The following is a 22313-nucleotide window of genomic DNA, read 5'->3' as shown; positions in this document are numbered from 1 at the left end:
GCTGTGTTATGTCTTGCAGAGCTCTGAGGCAGAAATAAGCACTGTTCTCCATACGCGTAAGTGCGCACTCATTTTCACGTGCCTATACATGTGCTAGCATTGTGTGTCCTGGAGCCTGTTTTGCTGGTTGGTACAGGTTCCTCAGACGGCCCCCCTGCCAGTGGTTTGGGGAGGTGACGCGGTGTCCTCACTCTGGCCTTGTTGTCTGTGTTTGTTTTGGTGGCCGTCTGCTCGACAGCTTAGGGGCAATTCTGCTGTCACTTAAACTGTCGTACCTTGAAAAACAACCAGTCAAGTTGGTTACCTGGGCTGATACTGGTGACCATTTTACATTTTTTGGGCTTGTCTTGAGAAGCAGCCATACTGGGCTGACATGGGTTTAAACAGAAACATGGAACAGTGGAAGGAATACATTCCTCTTCAGAATTATTTGAAAAATGTTACAAGCACCAGTGGCTCATACCGGTCGGCACTAATGGGAAAAGTATACACCTTTAAAATAAGATAATTATTTCTCAACTTTTAATGTTGGCTTGATACACGTGGAATGTAAAATATGAATGTACCCCCACCTTAAGAATATAACGTGAAGAAATTAATCAAATGTACTCACTACCTACATAACCAGTCATACTAATTACAGTTACAACATTTTACTGTTTTACTATTTCAAATGAATGCAAAAAAAGAAAAGAACCCACAAATTGGGAGTCAAAGTGAAAATATTTATTCATATTTATTCAGTAAAAATGTATTTCAAAGATAATCGCATTGCTAGTGTATGCCAGCACACACTTAAATATTTCAGCGGTGGTCTGTATATAGCACCTAGATTTCCAGAGCGACGTACAGTTGATTAAACTAAGCAGGAGACAATCCTCCCCTGGAGCAATGCAGGGTTAAAGGCCTTGCTCAAGGGCCCAACGGCTGTGCGGATCTTATTGTGGCTACACCGGGGATCGAACCGTGTAATATAATCCATAAAATTCAATCCAGTACATCAGCCACAGTGTGTGGTTCCTCCTCTTGCCATGCAGAGGTTACAGGTCTTTGTGATCAAGTTTCAGGGTTTCTACGGAAACCATTCTTCAGCATGGTGTTTGCGCTTGGCACAGGTAGTTTCTGTTTACGGCGAGGGCCAAGTCCCTGGGGTGGAGTGCGGTCTCCTCTGGGAGTCGAGCTTTGTCCTGTTATCTCCTGTCATCAGCTAATCTGGGCCACAGAAGGGTTGCACTTGTCTTGGCTGGGATTCCTGCAGACATTGAAACATACATAAAAAAATATTAATCACATCACCATGTGTAAATACATTTTTCTATTTTGTCTAGTTGTCTAAGTTTAGTCATTGACAGAATTTAATGTGAAAATTGTAAGGGGGCAGCACAAAAGCTATTTTAAATCATTTTAAATCCTTTTAGACCAGACACTGACTAAACTGCACTTCATTTTGATGATCAAAAAATAAATTAAAATACACTCGGCACCTGTTGGCATTAAAAAATATATGTTTGGTAACATGGGTGTTGGCTCAGTTCTGGTAAGAGAGGAAAAAACACACAGCAAAAAACTAAACTGGATCACAAGAACAAACTTTATCAAGATCTGTGTGGGAGGGGCACACCTCACAAACTTATGGGTGACTTTGAGTGAAATGCACCTTTACGAGTGTTCACGTGAAGACCAATGTTAACCATCCGCATGGTAAGGTACCTTAAAGTAAAACTATTACTTGATTTTTTGTTTTATTAGCCTGTTGTCTGATAAAGGCACCCAAACTGGAAGAAACTCACTGCAACCCTTTAAAAAAATAACGAGTCACACTAGACATTTTCCAACCCTGGGAACACAGTTTGGCACAGTGGCAGTGGCGTAACATGCATTCATTTAGAGATTTAAAAAAAGAGCCAACTAACTAAGTCTAAAGACCTTGAACTGAACCACTTCTCTCCCAGGTGTGTGTGTCCAAACTCCAAGACCCAGAGACCAGACCTTTCAGTAACGTACTAACAACATTTCCACAACATTGCCGTAGCATTGTAGCAACATGATTACAGACATCCGTCAGAAAGTTGGTGAACTGAGAAGTAGGCAGGGGGGAGGGACGTAAGTAGATATAAGTAGGCCATTGTCCACAGTGTTGTATAGGGAACTCAGGGATAATAAAACTGTGATTTATGGTTCCACCCGAAACAACTGCTTTAGTCATTTGATATAGCTGCGTGGACACGTCACCACCTGGCTTACCCCTGTTTTTCTGTTGTTAACTCTGAGCCTGACCGGGAAGTTACATCGTCTATCCAACCACAAACCTTTTTTTTGTCCTAGTTGGCACGACACAGACAGCTTCTTATTCTAGCTGGCAAAACAGAAGGTAAATATGCCACTGTGCTTTTTAAAATGTGTTGTTGAACACGGTTCAGGAAGAATCATTGAATCACCAATAATGGGATCCATGACTAAGTGATGGTAAATGGTTGGCATTTATCTTACTGCCTGAGCCAGTGCATCCTATCTCTCACTGACGGACTCAAAGCCACCCCCCCTCCCCCCAAAGGGTTGTTCTTCTCACCGGTCCCTGAGAGACGCTCATCTGGGTGAAGCGGTCCTGCAGGTACTGGTTCCCGAACCCCATGATGCGGCCGATGGTCTGGCTGGAGAGGCCGGCAACCTTGGCGGTGAAGTCCAGGCTGAAGGCGAACTTGACCAGCTCCGGGGCGGTGGGCGGGCCTTGGGGGAGCTGGCTGGGGGTGCCGGACTCCACGTAGAGGTCAGCCAGCTCCTGGAACCCGTGGTACGACAGCGAGTTCACAAAGGCGCCCAGGCCTCCTTCGTCCAGCTTCAGCTGCACACAGAGTGAGAGGTGAGCAGCAGAATTAACCCAAAAATAATAACGCAAAATAAGGAAAACATACATTTGTTGTTTAGCTAAATGGTAAAATGATAAATGGTTGGAATTTATATCCAAAAGCGCTGTACAATTGATACTTCCCATTCACCCATTCATGCACACACTCACACACACACCAACGGCGATTGGCTGCCATGCAAGGCCCCGACCAGCTCATCAGGAGCATTTTGGGGGTTAGGTGTCTTGCTCAGGGACACTTCGATACAGCCCGGGCGGGGGATCGAACCGGCAACCCTCCGACTGCCAGACGACTGCTCTTACTGCCTGAGCCATGTCGCCCCTGATGCTAATTATTGTACAGCTATACAACGTTTCGGTACAGCATGCTGGCCCGTCAACTGTATATTTTGAAACCCGATTTTAAGGGCTATAAACACAGGCAGAGGGTGTATCAGTGAGATGATAGGAAGGGATTTACAATGGTCTTGTAGAAATGTTTTAACACAAAAACCTTACCTATTGTACCTTTAACTTCCAAAATCATAAAAAAAAAAGAATTTCTTCACAAAATGAATAAGACAATACCAAAGGCCTACAGTTATTTGTACACAGTAAAATATCTGCTGGTCATTTAATCCAACAGTCTATGCAAATAATATCTCCTCTTTCAGAAAATAACACAAAAGGGTCATAGTCCGTCTTATTTTCCTAGATATACTGTAAGTCACACCCACCTCCTTGTCAATGGCATCCCCTTGTACTTTCAGCGCATCTATGATCTTTTCCATAATTTCATTTTCTGAAAGAACAGTGCGACAGATTAGAGACAACAAAATGTAAAAAATTCTTCGAACATTTTATTCAAGTTATGAGTTACGGAATTTCTATTTAATTACATGCAGGATACAGCCGTCATTTGGAGCACTTCTACATGTTACTTTCCTCATGAATGAATAATAATAAAAACCCTCACCTTGATCGTGGTCATCTTTAACCTCCTTCACTATCTTCTCAAGCTCCTCTGATACCTTTACATAGTATATGCTTGCTGGGTCCGCACTGTTATCTGTAAACAAGACAGTCAATGTTCCAGGAGTGTTAGCATCAAATTAACCCATATATTTTGAAACACTGTTACAATTAAAACATGAAAAAAAAACTATTTTGCAATCCTCTAATGCAGGGGTCAGCAACCTTTTTGAAACTGAGAGCTACTTCATGGGTACTGAGTCATACTAAGGGCTACCAGTTTGTTTTGTCACACGCACAATACTGACCTTTGAACTAGAGTAGGTCAGAGTTCACCTAAACTTATCTAAACTTCATGTATAATAAACATATTTTAAGATATTAGGTCTTGCTCAGGGACACTTCGACACACCCAGGGCCGACGACTGCTCTTACCGCCTGAGCCGACGTCGCCCCCAATTGATTTATCAGGCGGCCAATCGCATGTTGTCGCCGGGCTGCACTCACCATCAGGCGGGGCTCTGGAGCTCCTCGGAGACCCTCTGGGCTGGTCTGTGCCACGGCCGCGGAAGGAGAACCTCTTACGACTCAGCTTCTTGCGGAGGGACCTCCTGCGCGGTGGAGAGGCGTGGTCCGCTCCAGAGGAAGGCCCATGGCCGGGCAGACAGGAGAGGGACTGGGAGGGGGTGTCCGGCGGGGTGATGGTCCCCCCCCTCTCCGGACTGCTGGATGTTCTCGCCTCCTCCTTGTCACTTCCCCTCCTGGAGAACAGGTTCAGAAAGCTCTTGAAGATGGAGGGCTTCTTGGTCTTCTTGGGGCCCTTCTTGGGCGATTTGTTGACCTGTTTACGCCGCAAGGAGGCCGCCAAACGGGAAACTGCGGGCCTTTCTGTGGGGCCATCTGTAGGGGCCTCCTGCTCTGAGGAGGCCTCCAAACGGGAAACTGCAGGCCTTTCCGTGGGGCCATCTGTAGGGGCCTCCTGCTCTGAGGAGGCCTCCAAACGGGAAACTGCAGGCCTTTCCGTGGGGCCATCTGTAGGGGCCTCCTGATCTGAGGAGACCTCCAAACAGGAAACTGCGGGCCTTTCCGTGGGGCCATCTGTAGGGGCCTCCTGCTCTGAGGAGGCCTCCTGCTCTGAGGAGGCCTCCAAACGGGAGGCTGCGGGCCTTTCCGTGGGGCCATCTGTAGGGGCGTCCTGCTCTGAGGAGGCCTCCAAATGGGAAGCTTCAGGCCCCTCCATGGCAGGTCCCTCTGCAGGGGCGTCCTGGTCCGAGGGCGCCACCAAATGGGAGACTTCGGGCCCCTCCGTGGGGCCATCGGTCTGGTAGTCCTGCTCCGGGGAGGCCTCGAAATCGTCCCCCAGGGGCCCGTCTGAGGCGGGTCCCTCCGCAGGGCCTGCGGGTTTGAGGCCCGCGATCATGGCCTCCAGCTCGTCGGGAGGCAGGTGCGCGGAGCTGTCACTGGAGTGGCGTCTGACGCGTCGCCTCTTGTCCTCCAGGGGGACCCACTTGTGGGGTCTGGGCCCCAGCCTCCGGGCCCCGGCTTGTTCGCCACAGAAGCTCAGGCTGCGGGTCACATAGGCCTCCAGCACGCGCCTGGCGTCCTCGCGCCCCAGCGACAGCATCTGAGGCTGGGGCCGACCGGCACGCTCCCGCCCTGCTGTGGGCTCCATGCTCTTCTCCCCTGGAACAAAACAAAAAACCACAGGCATGAGTTTCCTCTGCATCACACACACAATACACACTCGTCCAAAAAGAACACAGGACAGGCGCCAAACAGAAATTAAGTATTTAAGGGTGCGGTTCCTTGTTATTTCTAAATAACTGCGATGACGACTTCAAGCTCATATTAGTGTTAATAAATCGGGGCGCCATTTTTATTATATATGAATTTACAGTCCAACAGAAAACACTAGAAACGGTCTATCAGCTATCAGGAACTAAGCATGTTAGGCCTGATGCTAACTGTTACACTCAGGGGCAGTTTCACGGACAGATTAAGCATAGTCCGAGACTACATTCAATTTAGTCCAGGACTAAAACTAATCTGCGTCTATAAAACCAGCCATTACTGTTATACAGTACTTTCTCCACTGAATTGCCAGTACTGTATTAACCTTATGAGCATAAACTAGTATTTTAACATCCAGAATAAACCATCATGTATTAATTTAGACTGCTGTAATGAAATTAGGGTATACTGTAACTACAAGTGAAAAATATTACTCTTATCGAAGTATTCTCATACTAACAACAGCCGAGCATGCACTGATACCTAGTGTAGGCTACATTTCTATTGTTTAAAAATCGTCAAACTTTATTTATTTTTTTATCAGCTGTAAAGAATATTTGGCTAGTTGATAAACCACAGTTATTACATTGAAATAAAAAGTAACTATAATGGAGCCGATGTTCTATGTTCATTAACCGTCGATATCGCTAAACTGAGTGAAATTATAATTTCTGTGAATATACTTCTTTAGTCAAGTATCACATAAGAAAAAGAATATGAAAATTACTTCAAAACAACTGCGATTACATCTTTTTTTAACATTCATGTTATATTTTAAGAATTGATTAAAAGAAGCTTATGATGAAGTTGAATTCGCACTTATTTGATCATTTTAACAGCACTAATTCGCAAGTGTCCTTCTCTTACCCATTTTCAACTGATGCGCACACTCGATTCGTTCAATAAGTACAGAAACAATAACTGTACCAATTAAATGAAATACCAATTTATTTTCTTAACCGATACCTTTTTTTCTCAGTTTCGGTCGTCATGCGATCAGCGAGCAAAGTGTTACCGTTTCACCTTTAGTTCAGTACGTGCCCTGGCATGGTGCGCTGTACAGACATGCTACATGACATAGGAGGCTAGTAGCGTATAAAAACTCAGACTGACCTTTTCTTTGCAACGGAATATTTGAGATTTGCGAGCTATTATTGAGCAATTCGTTTGTTTGATCCGAGACGTACTCCATTACGACTTAGTTAGTTATGTCTGTTGACCATAACAAGAGCGTGACTTAATTCTACCTTCCGAAGTGCGACGCCTACTTTACGCCTGGCCAATCAACAGTCAATTAAGGCGTAGACCAGTGATGTAACCAGGTGACATTGACACGCGAAACCCACGCACAAGGGGAATTCTGTTACACGAACTTATTTCCCCTGTGTTTCCAGAAGGAAATACAGACATAAAAACAGAAGTGAAAGAGCTTTCACAAGAGCAGCGATATTGAAATTTGATACACAATATGCGAAAAAAGCTATTAAATCTGTTATTTACTTATATATTTATGTAACGTTTTAACATTGTAAATCATACATTTCCATAATTTCTTTTCGAAAGAATCTTGCAGTCACCTCTAATTTGTTACAACATACACTCACTGAGAACTTCATTAAGTAGACCTGTACACACTCTTGTTAATGCAACTATTTAATCAGCCAATCATGTGGCAGCAACAGTTTTTCGACTTAAGATGATTATTGGTGCTAGATAGGGTAGTTTGAGTACCTCAGAAACCGCTGATGTCCTTGGATTTTCACACAGACACTCTAGAGTAGTGCAAAAAAAAAGAAACTTTCATGAGCAGCAGTTGTTGTTAATGAAAGCCTTGTTAATTAAAGAGGTCAGTGAAGAAGGGCCTGACAGGAAGGTGACAGTAAAGCAAATAACCACACAGTGGTATGCAGAAGAGCATCTCTGAACACACAACGCATCAAACATCTTAAGTAGATAGGCTACAGCTGCAGAAGACCAATACGTCTAAAAATAAGAAATAAATACCAAATAAAATGCTCACAGAGTGTATAAAAATCAGAACTAAAATTCTTAAGCTATTTGGTTGATCTCTGGAGTATTTGCTTTCAGACTTACAGACAGATAAGCAACGTGGCAGTATAACCTACGTTTTATGTGAATATCTATGCAAACTCATTCTCTGTTCAGGGAATATATTTCCTGTTGCTTGTTGAAACTTGGGGCTGTCCATTTTGCTTCCTGTATATTATCTAAGATATGGCCTGCAACTGATAAGTGTGATTCATTTTATCATGAATGATGTAGCCAGAAGGATTACCATAAATTACATGAACTTTGACTTAGTATGGATTGCGGGTATACAACAAGGAAAAAGCAGTCGTTGACGCATATTTCAGTAATGTACCTAAGCTACGTGCCACACATATACCTCTCTGCACTGCTGGGTCTTTTGCAATTCACAAACACACAAACAAAATGATTAGAATGTTCTTAACAGAGCACTCTAATGCTGATGTCACAATCACTGCCGGCAATTGAAAGCAATGGAGTTCTAGAACACTGACTTAGAATTTTGAATATAAAACCCAAAAACTTTCCCCTAACAGCTGTATCTATCTGCTATCATTGTTAGGACCATAGAATGGGGTTGATCCCTGTGAAGACTTTTGGACAGCTTATGGGTATGTCAGTGGAATTACAGTCAGTGAGCACTTTATTAGGTGTTTATTAGACTTATTTTTTAGACTTCTACTGCTGTAGCCTATCCACATACAGTTATGATGTGTGGTGTGTTCAGAGATGCTCTTCTGCATACCACTGTTGTAATGTGTGGTTATTTGCATTGCTGTCACCTCAAAAGAAAAGAATACTGAACACAAGTGGTTTTGCATGCTAGAACCCCCTCCCGTGATTTAACTTGATAATTATTACTGAGAAAGACAATTGTCAATCAAATCACCAAATTAGGCCAGTCTACAGTAGGCTGGTGGAATCAACTGCTAAGACAAAACTAAGTCTATGTCAGATCTTTAATGAATGAATTAAGAAGCATCAAGTTGAGATCACAGGAGAGAGAGAGAGAGAGAGAGAGAGAGAGAGAGAGACCGATAAGGCAGACCTTGCCAGAGTATGACTTCCACTTCCAGTGCCACAGGAACAAAGTAGTGAAATTAGTGTCAAGCAGAAGGAAGGCACTGATCAAGGTGAAAGACGGAAACACCAAACACTAGCCATTTTTAACTTAAATAAATACATAGTGTACACACTGTTTAAAAATGATTAGCCCTTGATAAGTAATGAGAACAACACGTTTGGTAGTGTCCTCAGAACTTTGGGCGCCATCGCATACTGTAGCTCATTTTCATGGCGGGTTGTTATTATGTTATGTTGCACATGACGATTCCCTTTCATAGCGCATGACTCCATTTGAGATTATTTGCAGACAAAGGGGAAAAGGTAAATATTCAGAAAAACCTGTTTGACGACCAAAGTGTCATTACTCAGACGTCTTCTTAGGAAAAGGCAGGGGAAATTAACGGAAACAATTCAGTCATGTTTTTTGCTTGTTTGCCTGTGAGGAAGTGGGGACACATATCACAGTCAATGGTGGGAATCTGTAAACTATCGAATGCACCAAGGATTTTTGGGAGACCAAGTGGTACGTAGAAGTTTCACTTGACGTGAAAAGAGTGAAACGGTGCAGTTGTCGCGGGACAACATTCATCTGTATCATGCAGTGCATTAACTAGGATAGGCAGGCTGACAGAACTGGTTGCAGTCTTGAACGTCGAGACGGACTGCACCAGACGTAGACACGAGAGAGGTGTCTTAAATGGTTTGTTTTTAAACTACATTTTGTTCACAGCTGAGATTTTTGCTCTGTGAGGGATGTGCTGGGATCTGTGGGGTGTTGTTGCCCGGAGGATTAATGTGCAATGAACAATCAGAAGCCCTTTGTCAGGCTGACACACCTTTCCCATATGGGCACCAACGAGCTGCAGTATGAGCCCAGCATGAAACGGCTCCACCCAAATCTCAGGGGGTTTTGGCTTTGGTTGAGAAAATGGAGAAAGGGTTTTAAATAGGGGCTCAAAACAATAACCCAGCAGTCATTTCGATCAGTTTAAAACGTACGAGGTGGAGAGATCTTTACCGGAGTTCCCGCTCGAGTGCCGTGTGACACACTTTTTTTTTTTTTTCATCTGAAAGGGTTAACATATTGGAAACGTACTCCGCCCGGGCCAGATTCCGCAGTGACATAACTGCGCGGAGGCGTCCGGAAAGCGCGATAACAAATCAGAGCGAGTGAGTCACTGGCCGTCGGTGTGCGCGTGCAGCGGAACACGCCCATCCACCGGAGCCTTTCTGTGGGCTCTCACGGGCGCCTTCCACGCCACCTGTCCCCCCGGGGGCCTCAACAGGGCGGCCCGAAACACGGCCTCAGGGGGCTCGCCGCTGATGGGAAAGCATCCATTATTTAAGCGCCGATCACGAAACATCCAGATATATGTAATTATCCCGCCAAATAACAAGGTTTCCATTGGTGGTTATACACTCAGTGACCACTTTATCAGGTAGACCTGTACACCAGCTTGTTAACGCAAATATTTAATCAGCCAGCAACTAAACGCATAAAAGCATACAGACCGTCAAAATGTTCAGTTGTTTTTCAGACTAAATGTTAGAATGGGAAAGAAATGTGATCTAAGTGACTTTGAATGTAGAATGATTGGCCAGACAGGTTGGCTTGAGTATCACAGAAAACAAAAAACGTCCAGTGAGCAGCAGTTCTGTGGACGGGAATGCGTTATTATTGAAAGAGGTCAGAGGAGAAGGGCCAGACTGGTCAAAGTTGACAGGAAGGTGACAGTAATGCAAATAACCACGCATTATACCATACACACTGAACACTGTGTTCTGTTACTTTATTACTGTTATGTTCTGTATTTAGCCATGTCTGACATTTGAAACATTAACCTCTTTTGGTGCCATGCTTTACAGTTCACCAAAGGGCATCTCCCTTTGCTTGGGTTCCGCTTTGCGCTCAGACTGTAAACGTCCTCCGTTTCTGGGAAACAAAAGTACTTTCACCTGGGTAATAAGAGTCCCAGTGCCACACCTGACTAACACCATTCTCAGAAAGCAATTATTAAAAATAGCACAGAATTGTAAAAACAAAAGGAGAACCACACATCGTTACCCAGGGAGCGAAAGCCCGTGTCTAGACGTCTAGGGAAGTGGAAATCCCCAGTCCTGGCTAAATTCCCAACCTTTGTTTCCTTCAACCTGCCTCATTGTTCCCGCCCTCTCCACCTCAGCTGGTGTGTGGTGAGCGTTCTGGCACAAAATGGCAGCCATTACATCACCCAGGTGGGTGCTGCACATTGGTGGTGGTTCAGGCGAGTTTCCCCCTCATCACTGTAAGCACTTTGAGTGTCTGGAAAAGCGCTACATAAATGACATTACAATATTACATTACAAGGCATCCAGAGCAACGTACAATGAAGTGCAGATCAAACACAGGAACAAGGACCCGAGAGGACAGTTGGTCATGCTAGGACTCGAAACCGTAAAAATGTAATGATCTAGTTAGTAATATATAGGAATATTCTCCCATTGTGAAATTAAGTTGGAACCTATGCAGCAACAATTTTCAATGGAAAAGCTTTACTGCGATACACAAAGGGAGATTTGAGAGGGATGCATCTGACAAGTCTTCCGTATGAATCTCAACACGCCAACCGCAGGTGAGGTTTTAAGCAGCCAGCTCAGAGGAGTAACAGATGCTATGAGTAAACATTGGCAGGAAGGAATTCCATTGCACCCCCACTGCTGGTGTGAACCCCTTTGACCTGTGGTTCCTGTAATATCCTATTCAAGCAACAACACTACCAACACCTGAACCTTTATGTGACCAACTGTCCCTACCAGTGGGAGGGCTATTGCACTGTGAGTGTGTGTGTGTGTGTGTGTGTGTGTGTGTCAGTGTGTGTCAGTGCGGATGTGTATTCAAAAATGTTAAAGTTAAACCAACTTAACAACGTAAGCAGAGTAAAACAGGCGATATGATATGTGATTAATCTAAATCTTTAGATAAGCTCAACCTTATCATACTGTAGTACTGATTGTTTCATAATTGACTGCACAGGCCTGCTCAGTGTTGAAGCCTCAGTCTCAATAATCGGGTGGAGCAGAACTATTGTAAACTTCACCCCATTCCGGGAATAGATTAAACGTATGAGATACAATTCAACATCAAAAATGGCAAAAAGAAATCGGCAATTATTTATCTTACAGTTCGTTAGTTACCTAGTCTTTCCTGGGTAAATATTAGGCACTTACGTGTGTAATTATTAGACATTTTATTTTACATTAATGGCATTTGGCAGACGCTCTTATCCAGAGCGACGTACAACAAAGTGCATACCCATAACCAGGGATAAGTGCCCTGAAAGACCCTAGAGGGAAGTACAATTTCAACTGCTACCTGTACAACAAAGATAAGGACCAGGGCCTATTTGAATTTTTTTTTTGTTTTGGAACAAACAAATAAACAAACAAACAAACAACAAAGCAAAAGTGACCAAACTTAACTATCCAAACACTGCTTACCTAGCCAACTAAAAATACAGATACACAAAGTAAATCACAGAAAGACAACAATTAAGGTTCACAGGGAGGTAGGGAGGGACGGGGAGAGTTGCTGCTTGAAGAGGTGCGTCTTCAGTTTGCGCTTGAAGGTGGTGAGAGATTCTACAGTTCTGACCTCAACGGGGAGTTCATTCCACCACCATGGAGCCAGAACAGACAGTAGTCGTGAGCGTGAGGTGGAGGTTCGGAGAGGGGGAGGTGCCAAGCGGCCTGTGGGCACAGTTTGCTACTCAGATGGACACCCCTATGTACCTTCATTCTCAAGTCAACAACAGTGCAAACGACAAAAGTCTGTGTCAATGCAGTAATCTAAACATTCCACAAGGGGGCAGCCTTGTCTAATCTCCAACATAGAAACAAGCAGGAAGAAATTACACCTTGCCTGCAGTTAGGGAGGGGTTTTTCGTGCTTCAGCAGAATACATCTCTGTGTGATCACGCACATGCACACACCCACACACACCCACACACACACACATTCACCTGGTGATTGGGATCTTATGACTTCCTTGAGTTGCATAAGAAAGAAAAAATCAGGTGGCGTGTTTTGCAATCACATAATCATGCGATTGTAAGTAAAGGATCTGCAATTTCCCGAAGGCCGTCTGGTGATGTCAAAAAAAGACTTGCAACCTAAATATGACAACTTTATTTAAGATTATGTTAATTAATTTTTGTCCCCTAAAATAGGGAAACTATGTATGAAAACGACTGTAATTCCTACATGGAAGTAATTACCATCAAATTAAAGCTGATAGTCTGCTCTTTAACCCAATATTCAGTGTGCATTAGTACATTAATGCATTTTAGAAGCCGTGTATTTGATGTTTTATTGGAAAGTCAAAAAAAATGTTTTTTTCTTTTGATTTCTTTTGCACTCGCTGACAATCAATTGCGAGACTATTTTTAGACTACTTTCAGATGCACATCTTTTGCAATAAGCCCTTATAAGTCAGGATTCTGACATGAAAAAGGCTTGTGGAAAATGTCATGCCGTCTAGATTATGTGAACGTCTGGAAGATGTGTGTGATCTGACATCCTGGGATTTCACTGACCTGGTTCACTCCAGGCCTCAGCATCAAACACTGAGCCTTCCTGTGTGTGCCGTCCACTTCTGCCATATCCCGTGTGTGCCGTCCACTTCTGCCATATCCCGTGTGTGCCGTCCACTTACGATACAACTTATCTTATGGATATTTATTCATGGGCCTTGAGAGGAATTGATTTGGAAGCTTTGTGGAGTCTAAGGAATCCCGGAGGCATTTTCTGTTGGGCTACTGGACTCAAGTGCTGCTTTGACCCCTCCTACATATGCTTAGACTCCTCTCACCTCAACTGGGACCACTCCCACATATGCATAGACTCCTCCCCCTTCGCCTTTGACTGCTTCCACCTCTGCCTGTGCCACTCCCACACCTGCATAGACTCTTCCCGCATATTCTTAGACACCTCCCACTCACACTTAGGCCCTCCCACCTCTGCAGTCTTCTACTAGGCCAGGGGTTTTCAACCTTTTTTTGACGCAGGGATTTTTGATCCCGTTTTTGGCTCAAAATATTTTTTTACAAATACATATTGTCACTGCATATGAAGTCTGGCCACAGTCCCTTCAAAGACCGCCAGGTGACCCGTGTTGAAAGCCCAGGCTCGATGCTATATATACCTGCGGCCCGGTCACCTGTTTTTTTTCTCATGAGCTAAAAAAGACCAAACGCAGCTCTGCTGTCTCATCCTGTGATGATGTCCTGCCCTTCAGCGACCGGATTGGCTACCCCGCGAGGGTCACCTTTTCTCTCCTCCCAGCCCCGGTGGTCAGCAGTCCATCTCCCTGTCAGCTGCTGGTCTGTAGGCCCCCTGCCCTGTCTGCTGCTGGTCAGTACACCCCCTGCTCTGTCAGCTGCTGGTCAGTAGACCCCCTTCCCTGTCTGCTGCTGGTCAGTAGACCCCTTGCCCTGTCTGCTGCTGGTCAGTACACTCCCTGCTCTGTCAGCTGCTGGTCAGTATGCCCCCCTTCCTGTAAGCTGCTGGTCAGTAGACCCCTTGCCCTGTCTGCTGCTGGGACGGCTGGAGGGAGACGTTCTCGGTGCCCCCAGCGGCGGAGTTGGTGTGTTTCGGTCAGCAGGATCAGCAGAGGCGGTTTGAGCACTCCTGTTTAGTGGAGAATCCCTCCTTCCACCCTCTCACCCCGGTGCATTATTAAAAAAGGTCAAAAGATCAGCTGAATTATTGAAGAGCTCCCTGTAACAGAGTCCGGCAGTGTGGACCAGGGAGGGCGGAGTGAACATGGGGTCCCTGTGATGTCACCGCTACCCGCCTGTGACATCAGAGCTGCTGTCCTGTGATTGGGTGCACTGCGGCAGTCATACACAGCTCTGGAGAAAAATAAACGCGGTAGTGACAGGTTGAGGGCAAAAAAATATGTTGCGTTAATGCCCTGAAGGAGACTACAGGTGGGGACACAGTGAGGTTCAGGTGAGAGGGATTCCAGTGAGGTTCAGGTGAGAGGGATTCCAGTGAGGTTCAGGTGAGAGGGATTCCAGTGAGGTTCAGGTGAGAGGGATTACAGTGAGGTTCAGGTGAGAGGGATTACAGTGAGGTTCAGGTGAGAGGGAGTACAGTGAGGTTCAGGTGAGAGGGATTACAGTGAGGTTCAGGTGAGAGGGATTCCAGTGAGGTTCAGGTGAGAGGGATTCCAGTGAGGTTCAGGTGAGAGGGATTACAGTGAGGTTCAGGTGAGAGGGAGTACAGGTGGAGCTACAGTAGGTAATCCTCAGGGTAGGCGGAGCCTGGGAGGTATCGCCTCGTGATGGACAGTGTCACTCCACTCCCCCCCCTTTTGCCTCTCCACTTCACACATGCACACGCATACACACGTACTCACACACACATACACATGCACACACACACACGCACACACACATGCACGCACAAACATGCATACACATACACAAACACACACACGCATACATATACACGCATACACGGATGAATGTGTACCCACACGTGCATGCATTATGCACACACACACACACACACACACGCACATACACGTGCTGCCTAGAGATGACATGGTGAAATGTTTTTCTCTCCCTATGTAAGCTGTGCTCCTTCATCTATGGGAAACATGTTTACGGGCATCAGCCATCCCACGAGAGTGGAACAGAGTGGAAACCATTACAGGATTAAGGTGGAGAGTCATTACTCCGATCACTGAGTACTGCTCTCACACTGAAGTACAACAAACAGCCAGGGTGTGAATGAACCATGCACACAAACCAGGCACACACGCACACTCACTCAGATACAGACACGGACACTCTCACAACACGCACACAGACAGGCACACACACATGCACTCACAACACACACAGACAGGCACACACTCACACTCACACACACAAGCACACGCACATGCGCATGTACACATACACAGTCACACACATGCAGGTACTCACACACACACACATACACAAACACGCACTCACAACACACATAGACAGGCACACACGCATGCACTCACAACACACACAGACAGGCAGACACTCACACACACTCATAACACACACAAACACACGCACACATACACATACACAGTCACACACATGCACGTACTCACACACACACATTCACACACACACATACACACACGCACTCACAACACACACAAACAGGCACACACACATGCACTCACAACACACACATGCACACACACACACACGCACACATACGCATACACAGTCACACACATGCAGGCACTCATACACACACACGTCACATACATGCACACACACCTGCCCCCACACACTCACACTCAAACACCAAGCGTTTTGTGCCTTTAACATGTCCCCTCTTCCCTGAGCCACAATTTCCTAAAATGGCGTCTAAAGCAGATAAGTCTGATGTTCAATCGGTTGCTGAGAAACTAGAGACGGAACTTCCAGCCTCTGAACTCTCAGTCACAAGAACTAAAGTGCAACTGGAGCTCATTAAAACTAGTATTTAGCATCCCAATTAAATTATGCAAACGGTAAGTCCCTGTGCGTGAAATACGATATGTGGTCCTTATAGTGTTTCCCACCAGTCCTCCGCTCCCCCGTATTAAATCTGTGGTCAATTGGGCACTCCGATCCATCCTGCATAACCTGCCGTCAGAATCATCTCTCGCTTGGCAGCATCAGAAATCAGCAGTCAGTGGTAGAGCAGACTCATGGGTGAACTATGAGGTGCTGAGGCTTTAATCAAAGCACAGACTCGTAAAACAAGCAATGTCTGACAGCCCTGTTACACAGTCAGCTGCAACACAGACTGATAATAGGAAAGCTACGCATGGGTCAGTCTCAGTTTTCTTCAACCCCACAATGCTACACTATTCACCATCTGTAAAAGTAACAGGTAACACTTTATTTGAAGGGCTATATAACTCTTTCATAAGCATTACATAGCACATTACTAAGCACTACATAAGCAGTCATAAGTGCTTATGTCAATAACCGCACATAGGTACATAGGACTGAGACCGTGCTGTATCATGGTCTCGTAGCGAGCATCTCTGTAGATTACTGTGGGACTGAGACCGTGCTGGGTTACGCTATCGTAGCGAGCATCTCTGTAGAATACTGTGGGACTGAGACCGTGCTGGGTTACGCTATCGTAGCGAGCATCTCTGTAGATTACTGTGGGACTGAGACCGTGCTGGGTTACGCTATCGTAGCGAGCATCTCTGTAGATTACTGTGGGACTGAGACCGTGCTGGGTTACGCTATCGTAGCGAGCATCTCTGTAGATTACTGTGGGACTGAGACCGTGCTGGGTTACGCTATCGTAGCGAGCATCTCTGTAGAATACTGTGGGACTGAGACCGTGCTGGGTTACGCTATCGTAGCGAGCATCTCTGTAGATTACTGTGGGACTGAGACCGTGCTGGGTTACGCTATCGTAGCGAGCATCTCTGTAGATTACTGTGGGACTGAGACCCAGGCTTCCCTCTGTAAGTAATAACCCCTAACAAAGTGAGCCGTAATTACCCCTCGTGCAGTGGAGAAAAATGACCAACAGTGTAAAACAGCTTGCAGGTGCCAGAGTACGGTACGCAGGCTGTAGTATTGCTTGTATTATTGGACCCTGGAAGTAAACAAGAGCTCCCACAGCTTCTAAATGCAATGAAGATTAATGTTCATTACACCCGCAATGAGTTTTCATACAGTTTTCGTATAGGGGGTCATTTCTGTTCTGCAGACATGGTTTTCCAGTGCAACACAGACACACACACACATGCACGCACACACACACACACACACATATGCACAATCTATTTATAAAGCAGGATATTTTCTGAAGCAGCACAGGCTAAGTACCTGGTGAGTGCAACATCAGTGACCCACATGAGAATCAAACCGACAAGCTCAGTTTTACAAGCTTGGATCTCTACCCATTCTACCACACTGCCACCCCCGCACTGTACATGTGTGTCGTGAACAGGAAAATCTCGGGGTGTTAATTCAACTTTCTTAGCCAGAGTTCACCAGGACCACGTGTACAGTGTAAGAGTCAAAGATTAGCTGCAGTGGAAGTTAAAGCAGCACTAGCTTCCACAATATGATGTCTACGCAAGTGAAACAAATCTTTTCCCGGGGACATTTTTGAAGGGCAGGGAGTGGGTTTGAATGACATGAAATGAAGAGCGGTATGTCAAATGAGAACGCTAAATTTAAACCATTTTCCAGGAAGGAAGGTGGATGGAAAAACAAGCTTTAAGACGTGTTCATTTGCTGATGAAGAATTGACTAAATGGTGGGGAAAGTTCATTTTGATTTCGCCGTGCAATTTAACGCATAAACTTTTTACTGTGCAGTGGTTTTAGGTGGGAGGCCTGAATCACACACGTCCGCCATTTTGAATCCCCATCTCTCTCCTGCAAGGGATGGAGCAGCCGCTCATCTGTAATGCTGGAACGCTGGTCGTGCTAAAAGATGCATGAGCGCAATATATCTGCATAGAGTTCACCTTAAAGATGGAAAGTCCCATCCCGAAACACGCAGAGCACTTTGTCTGGGAGAACGGGCCAGCGGTAATATTTTCTGAGCGGTTAATTTATTTACCTGTTCATTTATTCATCCTAAGAATGGTATCGTTATGTATGGTGTCATGACGGGACCGATACCATCTCTCAGGCAAGCTCGCCGCCTCAATAATTCACGCCAGTTTACTGTCTGCGTAACGGCAAGATATTGTCCAGACCGTGCAATGGATATCGCGACACGATCAGTGACCACTGAATAACACGGACACTGAAGCTGGGGTCATGAGACTCCCTAGCGGTGATCGCCAGGGCGGGCTACGAGAGCCGCGCGGTCAGGAGCCAGCGGAAGAGCGCCCCGCGGGAGTGGAGTGGAGACTAGACAGGATTAAATAGTGTAAATGGTTGGCATCCATATAGTGCCTTTATCCAAAGCGCTGTACAATTGATGCTTCTCATTCATCCATTCATACACACACTCACACTCACACTCACACTCACACTCACACCAACATGCAAGGCACCGACCAGCTCGTCAGGAGCATTTGGGGGTTAGGTGTCTTGCTCAGGGACACTTTGACACAGCCCGGGCGAGGGATCAAACCGACTGCCAGACAACTGCTCTTCCTGCCTGAGCCATGTCGCCCCTATATGTGTCAGTGTCATTCAGAATAACCCTCCTAAAAAAACGCTTTTACTCTGCTTTGCTTTTGAGTCAGTGACTGTGGCTGAGTCACCGCAAATGTTTACGCGGATTTCCTGAAAAGTAGGCAGTAAGTAGTAGAGTGCAAATCACATATTGAAACTTTTCCTGCTCTAAGTGGAGTGTTTACAGTCAGAGACTGTGTTACCTCCCTGCTCTAAGTGGAGTGCTTTGAGTCAGAGACTACATTCTTGCTGTAAGTGTAGTGTTACACACTACATAGTGTATGTATACTATCATTTATTATAAATATTTATCTTGGTTTAATAGTAACCAATGCAAATAAATTCATTTTGACCCATGTGAGTGCAAACAATTGTGAGAGAGGTGAGGTCAGGAGGTCAGCATTGAGATGTAAGACGCATTACTGACTCATCATACTGACTCATACTGAGCATAACAGAGAGAGAGAGAGAAAAGAAAAGAGACGGAAAAGGAAAAAGCGATATAAGCGGAGCGATTCATGGCTCACATTCCCCCTGGTAGTACGGTCACGTGACTTCTCAGTACAGCGATATCAGAATCAGAATCAGAATCAGAATTCACTTTATTCGCCATGTAGTTTTTACGTACAAGGAATTTGCTGTGCTATGTGGGTGCATGCACACAACATAAAGAACAATACAAAAAATAGAAACATAGGTGGAATGCAATGTAGAATATAAATAAAAAATAAAAAATAAAAATAAAAATTTACAATACGACATGATGCTGAAGCGGGGTGTGAGAAGTATTATTAAAGTGCAAAATATTTAAATATAAAGTCTATGGGGGCGGGATAAGAGTCTGTGACAATGGGGGGGGGTCCCCCATATGCGAGACTCCGCCCCTCCTGGCCTCTGATTGGCCGGTACCAGATACAGCATCTCCGTTGGCCATTAAAGAAACGGTGCCTGGTATGAAATATGGAGGAAGCCGCAGTTACTGAAGTAACTGAAGAAACTCAGTGAAGCGGCCCCTGTAGCGTAGCGGTTAAGGTAAAGGACTGGGACACGCAAGGTCGGTGGTTCTAATTCCCGGTGTAGCCACAATAAGATCCGCACAGCCGTTGGGCCCTTGAGCAAGGCCCTTAACCCTGCATTGCTCCAGGGGAGGATTGTCTCTTGCTTAGTCTAATCAACTGTACGTCGCTCTGGATAAGAGTGTCTGCCAAATGCCAATAATGTAATGTAATGTAACTGAGTGAGGCCAGGCAAGGCCAGGCCAGGGGCTGATAATGAGCAGATAATCCCCATGGCCTCTTCACCGTGACACCCTGTATAATACAGAGGCCTAACTCAAACAGTATTCCAAGAGAGACAGCCAGGCTTAAAATACTACTTCCCCCCGTTGTTGTTGTTGTTGTTGTTGTTGTTGTTCTCAGGATAATTTGTTATTTAGCGGACGCTTTCATCCAAAACAACTTACATTTGTGGGGTTAAGGGCCCAACAGTTGTCCAGCTCCTATCGTGGCCACACCAAGGTTTCAACCACCACCCGAGTGGTCCCAGTCAGGTACCTCAACCACTCGGCCCAGGCACAAGAACATGATAAATGTTGTTGTTGTTGTTGATGATGATGATAATAATAATAATGATATTAACAATAATCTCTGAGCACAACATCACAATGCCTGACCCGCTAATCATGATAGCTGTCCAATGGATGAGTGAGTAAGACACTGGCTGTCATCTATATTTCATTACCTCCTTCTCTCTGGCCAGATCTGAACCCAGCCGAGCATTTCTGCGATATCCATCCCTGGGAGTGATGTCTGAGCCAGCATTTTCCACTTATATCAGCTAGCATGACTGGACAGACTTTCTCGCAGAAGAGTGGTGTCATATTCGGCCTGCTGATCTCCAGACAGTGGTGGAGTCTATGCCCCAGGGCTCGCCGGTAGAACAGCACCCCGGTAATAACAACGCGTTAACCTGTCAACGTCTAACAGTTTATACACATACTGCAGCTGGAGCATGGCTTCGGTATGACTGCACTGGGAAAGACACATGTTTTAAGCATTGACTGTTCATTGAAAATAGTCGCATGCATAACACACTCATGCCCACATTCACCCACCCACACACACACACACACACACACACATACACACAAACACTCACACCACACACACACCTGGCAGAGACCAGCACTACACAGCCCTGTCAACGAAACCAAGATAGATGACCCCATAAAAGATGGATTGGCTATGAAATTTTAATAAGGAACTTTTTCTTTTGAAGCCACCAGGGTAAAAACATTCTCAGCCTGCTCTCAGAAGGCTTCCATGTATTTTGTAAAGTTAAGGTGACGGCCCTTACAGCTGATTATCCAGTGTAAACAGCCAGGCTTACAAGAATAAACCCTGTATTTCTCGGTTGAATTTGCCCTTATATTTATAGCGCGGTGACTAATAATGGCCTAACTAGCGTGGATGAAGCCGATATCTTTGGCAGTGATCCTCTGATGTTACCTTTGTGCTAAGGCTAAGTGTGATGGATTAGTGGCATGTAATTTCAAATAAAGGCCTCTCTTCTTGGCTTCTCTTATGAGTCAGCTATGAGACGTGTTTCTGGCATGACTGAGCCTGCCACACAGCTCGGCTAGCCTGCCAAGACCGACACGCCGTCTTTCTGCTATGCGCTGCTACATCTACAGCGTGTGCGAAATGCCAGCGTTTTTAACTGGACCCACAGGACATGTTCCAGTATGGACTGAAGGATGTAGTGGTTGGGGCAGACCCGTGACGGGTGGGCTCTTGCTCTGTGGTATTGGTGTTACTGCAGGAGTGTGTGTTTTCCTGCCAAAGGTTTCAAACAGTTAAATTAAACCACAATGGCTATGTTTGATCCACATGTTGTGTGTTTGGTATGTTGCTCTTGCCATGAGCTTAACTATACACTCAGGGAGCACTTTATTAGGCATTTATTACTTATTTTTTTGACTTATTAAGTCTTCTGCTGCTGTAGCCTCTCCACTTAGAGGTTTGATGTGTGGTGTGTTCAGAGATGCTCTTCTGCATACCACTGTTGTAACTATCTTCAAACTCTAGAGACTGTTGCATATGGAAATCCCTGGCACCAACAATCATTCCACGGTCAAAGTCACTTAGATCACTTTTCATCCCTATTCTGACATTTGGTCTGAAAAACAGCTGAACCTCTTGACCACATTTGCATGGTTTTATGCATTTAGTTGCGGCCACATGATTGGCTGATTAAATATTTGCATTAACAAGCTGTTTTACGGGTCTACCTAATAAAGTGATATATGTGTGTATATTTCTGAAATAAACATGAACATGATAATGATAATTAGGAGCAGAGAAAACAGACTGCAACCCTCCACTAGCAGACAGAGAAAGGAGAACCTGTGTG

The 22313-nt window shown here is 45.2% G+C and overlaps 1 protein-coding gene across 1 annotated transcript; it reads right to left on the bottom strand.

The window, feature by feature from the left end:
- Nucleotides 1-711: 711 nt before the first annotated feature.
- LOC133110100 (cell surface glycoprotein 1-like) lies at nt 712-6479 on the bottom strand. The gene is made up of 6 exons (XM_061219978.1): nt 6476-6479; nt 4325-5500; nt 3822-3914; nt 3583-3647; nt 2570-2842; nt 712-1252 (listed from the first exon to the last, which is right to left on the bottom strand). Exons 1-6 carry the CDS (start codon nt 6477-6479, stop codon nt 1208-1210), a joined length of 1656 nt encoding a protein of 551 aa, XP_061075962.1. The 3' UTR covers nt 712-1207.
- Between the last annotated feature and the right edge of the window lie 15834 nt (nt 6480-22313).

This window comes from Conger conger, chromosome 14 (genome assembly GCF_963514075.1).
Source record: "Conger conger chromosome 14, fConCon1.1, whole genome shotgun sequence".
NCBI classification, from domain to species: Eukaryota; Metazoa; Chordata; class Actinopteri; order Anguilliformes; family Congridae; genus Conger; species Conger conger.
This window is presented reverse-complemented; position numbering and strand designations above follow the sequence as displayed.

What these genes read in the sequence shown, in the direction of transcription:
- LOC133110100 (XM_061219978.1), bottom strand. An exon ending in CTCCAGAGCCCCGCCTGATG is followed by an intron (nt 3,915 to 4,324) that starts GTGAGTGCAGCC and finishes TCTTGTTTACAG; the next exon opens with ATAACAGTGCGGACCCAGCA. An exon ending in TAAAGATGACCACGATCAAG is followed by an intron (nt 3,648 to 3,821) that starts GTGAGGGTTTTT and finishes CTGTTCTTTCAG; the next exon opens with AAAATGAAATTATGGAAAAG.